Genomic DNA, 8792 nt, shown 5'->3' on the forward strand with positions numbered 1-8792 from the left:
CAAATGCTGCCCCTCAAATAAAAAAAACCCGTCTTCGAGTCCTTTTTTTCATTTGGGTAACTAAAAGCACAAATTAAGCTAAATTTGATTCCGTTAATCAAAATGGAAGTATATCCAACATTCACATTACATTCCGTTCAAATTGAAAAAACTTTATAAATGTACTGTAATAGAATGTTTCAATGAAACACGCATGCTCACTTTTGATTGATTGACAGATTTTAAACCAATAGGAGAAGAGGGTTCTGCCCCCTACCTCAACTCTTGACACTGACGGGGAGCACCTGCTCGTGCTTTTCCCTCCAAACAAACCATTCGGTTTTACCTTCCTGTCTTGACAAGAACACTCGGCGGTATCCTTTCAACTTGATTGACAGATATACTGGTGAACCGTCACGGTGAGTAGTGATACGGTGTATGGCGCTTTGAAGGGACAGGTATAATTGGAGGTTCTAATAACTCAGTGAAGAATGTTGTGATTTAAGATCCTGTGTTTGTTTCATAATTAGTGGGAATGTTTTTTTTTCCTGTTGATGTAACTTAGCATGTTCGGCGCATTAGTTGCACACCCATTTGTTGTTTGTCTATCGCGACGACCATATTTAGTTGGCACTGCCTGCTAATGTGAGCTAATGTGGGCAGAAAGCATCTCGGCAATAGAGTATCAATTGTCAGTTTATTTATTAACGGATGACACCGATGAGGATACACTCCTGGTTTCCAATCCCTGAGTAGCCATGGAACTTTTAATTGTGTATTGCATTTCACTTTAGTTTTGCAGGGCAACTGGACTAAAAGATAATCAAGATTTATTCTGCTTTCTAGATCTACATCTACTGAAGCCCTCAGACTGAGACTTTGTCATCCCTGGATGATATGGAGGCAGCTGTAATCTCCCAGGAGTCTTTTCCGGAGGATTCCCACCTCCAGGAATCCTTGCCTGGTCCTCCTCCTCCGCCCCCTCTTCCACCTCCTCCCTGTCTCCTTCCTCCCCCGGCCTTCTCGTCTTGCAGCATGCAGCGACGTTCCATGAAAAAGCTAAACTGGGACACCATTCCCAGCCAGCGCGTGCTGGGCAAGTTAAACGTGTGGACCTCCAAGCTACCCCAGAGAGACTTGGTGCTGGACACCCGGAGTATGGAGGAGCTCTTTAGCCATGTGGACAAGCGGTCCTCTCGGGCCTTGCGGTCAAAGGTTATGGGCATCAAGAAGAATGAAGGCATGGAGGTTTGCCCCCAGGAGCCTCAGGTGACAAGTCCCACTTTATGGCCTTTGAGGAACTGTTTACTTCCGCACTTGTTTGCACGGGAAGCATTTTGCTTCCTCTCAAAGTTTACATCAGGAGCTGTTATCAACAATATGTTATTGGCAGGTGACGATTCTACACTCCAAAAAGAGTATGAACATTGGCATCTTCCTCAGACATTTTAAGAGGTAAGACATCAAACGTGTAAGATGGAAAGCAGACTAAGGAGCTTTCACAAGGAGGAAGAACTTGGGAAGCATTTATGCAAATTATTCCCAAATACGGATATTAATGCAAATCGACTTCCTCTTTCTTATTGTCACCATAAACAGTTTATAGTGTGCTTCTTTGCTTGATACAGTGGTTGGTTTTGTATTAATTCCGTCTCCCCCTACAGGCCGGTGGCAGAAATGGTGCAGGACATCCGCCAAGGCAACTGGCACAGGTTCGGCAGCGGCAAGCTGAAGGAGCTGTGCAAGCTGCTGCCAGAGGAAAGTGAGGTAGGGAGTGCTCCTTGTTTAAAAGGACCAACAAGGTGTATGTGTGAGTGTGCTGTGTGTGTTCTGTGTGTGTGTGTGATGGTGCAGGTGAAGCAGCTGCTGTCATTCAGCGGAAACCTTTCGCTCTTACCGGAGGCCGACCAGTTCATGGTGCAGCTGGTCCAAGTGCAGCGGTGAGTACGGCCATGTAATTTGTAGGAGACCACCTGTGAATTTGAGGAGTCAAAACAATACATCACAGTGTACCATAGCAATCTACTGGATGGCATGCAAGTATGCCCCCTGGTGTGTGTCAGCGGCATAGGGTGACATAAGTCTATACCAGGGGTCAGCAACCCGCGGCTCCAGAGCCGCATGTGGCTCTCCAGCCTCTTTGTTGCGGCTCCCTTTGCAATGCTTGAATATTTTTTAGCACCCGTGTGGTGAAAATGCACGTCTTTGTTATGAGTTTACAAAAATCCAACTTTTTTGTGAGACCATGAATGCATCCTGACTGAGTTCTGACTGGTGACTGAATGAGCAGACAGGATGCTATCCAGTTCTCTCTGACAGGTTAACATAAAGGGAAATGAGTAATACTTTGAGTTATTTGAGTTATTAATTATTATTAATGAGTTATTTGACGATTCTAAAAAATAAATTAGAGCTCATTTAAAAACAAAAGTTTATCTCCAGTACTAGCAAGAGTACTCCAACTCGTCTTTTTTTTTCCCTCCAATGTTGTTTTAAACATACAACGTTTTGCGGCTCCAGGCTATTTTTCTTTAGTGGGCAAGTGGGTGAAATGGCTCTTTTCATAGTAAAGGTCGCCGACCCCTGGTCTATACCATTGAGTTGCATGTTTTGGTCTTTGATTGAAAAATGCTGGTAAAATAAAATAATAATAATAATAGGCTGCGGCCTCACTGATAGGAGACCCGAATTCGGAGACCCGAATTCAAGTCCACTTTCGGCCATCTCTGTGTGGAGTTTGGGTTTTCTCCGGGTACCCCGGTTTCCTCCCACGTTCCAAAAACATGCTAGGTTAATTGGTGACTCCAAATTGTCCATAGGTATGAATGTGAGTGTGAATGGTTGTTTGTCTATATGTGCCCTGTGATTAGCTGGCGACCAGTCCAGTCTACATATTTAGGTTCCTTGACCATGAAAGACCATTGATAGAAAGGGTTTGAATGATTTAAAAAATGCTAACAATGCTAACATTAGCATGGTAAAACCCAGCAAAATAGCGATAAGTGTTTGTATTAGTGCCTCTGAAATCTCTGAAAATTGTAGTATAATTATGTTAGCATGCTACCACCTAGCATGATAGCAGTAAGTGTCTGCTTAAGTTCATGCAAATCGCAAGAAGTGCTAATATGTTCATGGTAGCAATGCTAACATTAGCATGCCAACACCTAGCAAATAGTGTCTGCGAAAATGGCTAAAAATTATATTATGCTGATGTTAGCATGCTAGCAATGCTAATATACTAATGTCAACATGCATGATGGTGATGTGTATATACTGTTTCTGTCTACCCATGAAAATGGAAAAAAATGCTCATACGTTAATGTCAGCATAATAGCAATGATACCATGCCCAGTTAGCATGCTAATACCTGATACGTGATAGTATAATGTACCAGGAAGGCTAAATGTCCAAAACAAGTGGTCAGACCATTTTTTGTGGCGTTATACTATGCACAGATGCTGCACATCTCGCAATGTGAAAGAATCCTTTAAAAAATCCCAGATTCAGACAGTTTTCCAGATCACCACCAGAATTTAATCCAGTATTCCATATCCCATATTCAACAAGTCCTAAAAATGTAATCCAATCCCCACTGAGTTATTTTGAACAGATAAAGGCCGGCAAAAACATATTTCATCTGCGCTTGCGCTTGACTGAGGTAATGAGCCAGTCCTTCAGTTGGCTATGCTAACTTCCCAGGCATGAGCTAACTAAACATGTTCTTCCTGCAGTTATGAGGAGCTGCTAAAGATGATGGTGCTGCGTGAGGAGTTCTTGCCTCTCATGGAGGAGGTGAAGAACTCGCTAGCAGTCATGATTAAGGCAGCCAACGGTAGGACATGCTCGTATTGTGACCTCACTTCCTGCTTTGGGTCATGCAAAAGGTCAATTATGTCCCTGTCGTCCTCGACAGAGCTGCTGGACTGTGACGACCTCCACACTGTCATTCGCCTGGTGTTGAAAGCTGGCAACTACATGAACTCTGTGGGTATTCTTGTTTTGTTGGTTAAATGCGTCTTTCCACATCACACGTTCATCCTTTCCCATGCAGGGAGGCTACAGCGCCAACGCCATCGGTTTCAGGATGACATCGCTGCTCAACCTGGCCGACACCAAGGCCAACAAGCCCGGCATGAACCTCATGCACTATGTTGCCAAGGTGACTGGAGATGACAGGAAGATGCCTACACAATTTAATCCAGAATTAAAACCTGAAATATCCTGCTCTCAGCAAGCGGAGGACATCGACGTGGAGCTGCTGACCTTCCCCAGCCAGATGGAACACATCGGAATGGCGTCAAGGTGCCTGGTCCTCTGAAGGAGCCCCCCCTCCGTGATCCACGTCTGGTATGAGCTGTAATGAATGACTGTGATGAAATGTTTGTTAGAATCTGCAAAGAGGACGTGGTGGCTGACTTTGAGAGAGAAATGAAGAAGATCAAGGAGGTCAAGTTGTACACCAGCAGACATCCTGACCTCTTCCCACAGATGGACACCTTTTTCATGGTAAGACTGATAACACTAGATCATGGGTGTCCAAAGTGTGGTTTTTCACTTTTTTTTCATTGTTGTGTTTACGCAAATGCCAAAAAAAGCATATTGTGAACGCTGATCCGTTAAGGCAATTAAGACATAGAATTAAAAGATATTATTAGGAAAAAATGATTTATGATTAGTGCTATTGGCCCGGGTTGCCATTCGACAATTAGACAATTCCACGGGCCTCTGGCAAATAGGTAATGTTTATGAAAGGACGACACACACACAGGCTGTGTTCGAAACCGCATACCAACTACCACACACTATCCGCACTCCATACTCCATACTCAATCCATCAGACAGTATGCAAAGCGTTTACAGCGTACTACATGATAACCCACAATGCATTGCGCTCCTACCCGAGCCGAAATCGACAGGCTGAAGCTGACTTCACTTTAGCTCTAAACTCTTTAAATACATCACTTTATTAGATTTTTTATCAGGTGAGAGAGTGGCCATTTAGATAGATTGTGCCATTTATTTGTAAAAATATCAACCGTTTACAATTTCATTCGGACGAATTCAGCAAAATTTAAGCTAGCTAGTGAGCAACGCACTTTCGGTTATTTTGACAAAATAAAACACCTCCTTACTTTTCTCAACAAAAAAACATAGTGATAAATGACTGCTTTTACTTTGAAAACAAGAAGTGAACCAACTCGCAATATGTGGACTGATCTCGTCCCGATGACGTCACGTCACGTTGCATCCTGGGTAATTTGGGTACTAGTAGTAAGCTGATGATACATACTCAACATTTCTGGCGAATGCAGTATGCATCCGGGAATTTCTCGCAAACTCAAAAATGGCATACTGCCAATGCATACTCAAATAGTATGAGCAGTAGGTAAGTATGCAGTTTCGAACACAGCCATTGACATAATTTGTATAACGACAGACAAAAAGATGGTATGTACCCGATGGACGTAATGTCCACTTCCCCGTGGGACAAAAAGGAGCTCCAAACTAACCGCATTGCCTGTTTGTTTAAAAAACAAAATGTCACTGTGGTGCAAAGTCACATTAGAAATCCAAAGACGAGAAACTATGGGTGGATAATTCTCGCAAGCTAGCTAGTTAGCTGCGGCCATGACCAGCTAGGCAAAAACAGATGCAAGGGAAGTCGAACACCAATAGGTTTGCCACTGGAGTGATCAAACTTGCTGGTGTAGATAGGTATAGCTTGTGTCAAGCTGTCAGTTTGGATACTCCTGTTCTCCACAGTTACAGCACCCCCTGTTGCGTTGGCATGCCCATGACAGCCTGCTGATGTGTTTTTCTGTGGACTGATTATTTTTTACTCCATACTTTGACCCTTCTTGTCATTCCTCAGCAGGCCGATGCCCAGCTGTCGGACGTGGAGTTCTTTCTGCACGACTTGAACGTGCTGAGCTGCGCCGTGGCCGAGTATTTCTGCGAGGACCCATCCTCCTTCAAGCTGGAGGAGTGCTGCTCCATCTTCCACTCTTTCTGCAGGCGCTTTGCCACGGCCGTGCAGGTGGGAGGACAAGCACGGAACTCTTTACTCAAAATTGGAAGCATACAAATGTCCAAAATGTTTCTGAGGGACAACAGTAGGCGTCAATCCTACCTCTCGTTGAATATTTCCCTCCTTTGTTCTCATCTGAAGGAGAACCGTGAGCGTGATGCAGGAGAGCAAAGGCGTAAGAGGAAGGAGAGCACCCGTATGGCATCCAAGCATAGGTCCACAGCTTCAGGCCCTGGATCGGAATCCAGCCTGGAGACGGCTTTGCACAGCTTGTTAGCCACCAATCCAGAAGGCGCCTTTAGGTGCAGGAGGACCCCGCAGTCCTCCATCCAGGAGTCCCCCATCATTCATCCATCTGAAGACAAGCCAGACCCCGCCTCTCAAGAGAGTCCTGAAAAGAAACATGCCAAACCTCTAGAGGAGGACACGGAAAAGTTGAGTGAGATGTCCACAGAAGGACAAAATGACGACAGGTCTGCCAGCTCTCACGTGGGGAGAGCAGTAGACAGTCCAGCTACTCCTTGTACTCCTCGGCCAAGAACCAGAGACTTCTTCTTTGCCAACAATTGCGACGTGGGCTCTCCGTGGACTATCCTGAGTCCTCTGACTTGTTCCCAGAGACATGCCCCACAGAGGAAACGCCACATTCAGCAGCACAGACCCTCCATGTCTGACGAGGACGACCTTAATGATGGAGTGTGGGAAAGCAGAGGAAATACAGCAGGTTCCTGCATGGAAGTTGCTCCTGCATTGCTCTCAGAGGGTCCCAGAGAGAGAGCTGTCTCCAAAGGTTCCTTCATGAGGTCTGCTTCCATGGGCGAGGCCAGGCCGTCTCCGGCACCCCCGTTCCGATTGGGGAATTTGTTCCAGAGAGATGTGGGCCAAAGGTCCTACTCGTCAGGCTCCAGGACAGAAAGGACAATGGCGGCCCAAACCAGAGTTTCATTGGCCAGTGAGAAGAAGGGGGACCACATAGACGGACAACCAAACAGCTTCGGCATCATCTCCTTCTTCAGACGCTTTGGAGGCAGAAGCAAAGCTGGAGATGTGGAGGAGACCATCTTGAAAGATTGATACTTGATGTGCCTCTTCTTTGTGTGTATGGTTCATGTTTGTCTCTTTTTACTGTTTTTAGTTTCCTGTAGAAAACAAGGCAACAAGGGACTTGTTTTGGACCAGTGGGACCTTTTTGGAGTCAATCCATACTCAAAAAGCCAACATTCTATGTCTTTCTTTGTCTTTTTGTATGCAATAAATTATATTTTGGAATCTTTTCACTTGTGTACAGATGCTACCGTGTTAATTTCTACATCTTATAAGTTAGCTTGATACGTATTTGATGCCAAAATCATCAAATAATTCCCAAATTCTGTCATAACATACATGCAGTAATTTAGTTTGCACAGAAGTCCAAGTCTGTTTTATGCTCAGTGTTATTATTGTATAATGATACATTTCATTTATAAGTGATAGTCGGGCTGTTTGGTACAAAAGTGAAAGTATTACGAAAAACGAATGACCCCGACGTGATTTGAACACGCAACCTTCTGATCTGGAGTCAGACGCGCTACCGTTGCGCCACGAGGTCCTGCCAGATGGGAGTCGCCTTTTTGTTAATAAAGAAATCATATTAGACGGTGTCGTGTGTAAATTGTGTAATATATTGAATAAATTATCCAATAAATTGTACAAGCGTAACAAACAAAGCGTTATTTTTAAAAGTTGTCACACAATCGCTTAAAAAACCCACCTCGGTTTCTCGTCACATGACTCCACCCAGCCGTATAAGAACCACTCTCAATCCACCAATAGATGGCGCGCTTACACTGCCATTTGATTAAGTTCCCGGAAGTGCCTGCACTCTTAAGAAGGCGCGTGTAACACGATTGGTAAAAGTGGTTAATTTTCAGTGTGACCGCATTCAGGCAAAGATAGTTTCGATTTAATGTCCCGCATGGCGTAAAATTAACGCCAATCAGCATGATATACGTTACTGTCGATTTTCCTTCTTCTGTGAGAAAATAATTTAAACACCTGATAAGATGACACGACTGTCCTAAATCAACACTGGTATGTACACTAGGGCCTTGGCATTGCTCTCGGAGAATCCTCACCGAACACCGTCCAGCCAATGAGAAGAGCCCGTTTCACGTATTTACTTATGCAGCCAATCAATTCATTAGTAGCACGTTACGTAGAACGTGCATCTGTCTTAGCGTTTTAGCTCATAGCTAATGGTGCAGCAGAGTTAAAAGCGCTGCTCGCTAACCCCGTATTATGGGGAAACTAACGGGAAGTGCCACATGCATTCACCAAGCTAAAGTTAAAAAGGTATTTAATGTGGATTGGCTGTTGGAGTATGTTGGAACAGAAGAAGAGTTGGATATGGGTGAGATTTTTTTCCTTTTCGAATGAGAAAGGGCTGCTATGAGTTTTCTGAGTGAAAATGTGGATTAAATGATGAATTGAGGAACATTGAGAGAACAAACCATGTAACCACATCACACAATGTTCAAAAAACAAACAAAAACAAAAATTCCCAATACAGCCAAGGGGCAACCAACAGATGCTCAAAACCAAACAAAGAAAACGTTTTTTAACAAAAATGCTACGTTTTTGCCAAAAATGGATAGCTGGGATGTGGTATTGGGACATGCTTTTATTTTGATGACCGAATACAGGAAGTGTTACGCCGAGTTTGCCCGAGTGATGTCGGTATTTGTTTTCGTCTGTTGAGATTTGTATATTTGTACAAAAGTAAACACACACAGCAAATGTGGCGCTA

General features: G+C 44.1%; 1 protein-coding gene and 1 non-coding gene across 2 annotated transcripts; one reads left to right on the forward strand and one right to left on the reverse strand.

Annotated features, from left to right (window-relative positions):
- Positions 1-204: 204 nt before the first annotated feature.
- fhdc3 (FH2 domain containing 3) lies at positions 205-7276 on the forward strand. Its single transcript, XM_058087679.1, has 12 exons — positions 205-398; positions 826-1248; positions 1373-1434; positions 1644-1746; positions 1834-1919; positions 3711-3811; positions 3893-3963; positions 4031-4138; positions 4211-4281; positions 4368-4485; positions 5852-6016; positions 6149-7276. The coding sequence occupies exons 2-12, from the start codon at positions 877-879 to the stop codon at positions 7079-7081; spliced, it is 2190 nt and encodes a 729-aa protein (XP_057943662.1). The 5' UTR covers positions 205-398; positions 826-876; the 3' UTR covers positions 7082-7276.
- A 247-nt stretch (positions 7277-7523) lies between these two features.
- On the reverse strand, positions 7524-7595 carry trnaw-cca (transfer RNA tryptophan (anticodon CCA)). Its single transcript has one exon. It is a non-coding gene; the product is annotated as a tRNA-Trp (tRNA).
- Between the last annotated feature and the right edge of the window lie 1197 nt (positions 7596-8792).

Source organism: Doryrhamphus excisus, chromosome 11, assembly GCF_030265055.1.
Source record: "Doryrhamphus excisus isolate RoL2022-K1 chromosome 11, RoL_Dexc_1.0, whole genome shotgun sequence".
In the NCBI taxonomy this organism is placed as follows: domain Eukaryota; kingdom Metazoa; phylum Chordata; class Actinopteri; order Syngnathiformes; family Syngnathidae; genus Doryrhamphus; species Doryrhamphus excisus.

Coding starts and splice junctions, on each gene's coding strand:
- fhdc3 (XM_058087679.1), top strand. CDS start 877: ATGGAGGCAGCTGTAATCTCCCAGGAGTCTTTTCCGGAGGATTCCCAC. Junction 1,249..1,372: donor TTTGCCCCCAGGAGCCTCAG/GTGACAAGTCCC, acceptor TGTTATTGGCAG/GTGACGATTCTACACTCCAA. Junction 1,747..1,833: donor TGCTGCCAGAGGAAAGTGAG/GTAGGGAGTGCT, acceptor GTGATGGTGCAG/GTGAAGCAGCTGCTGTCATT.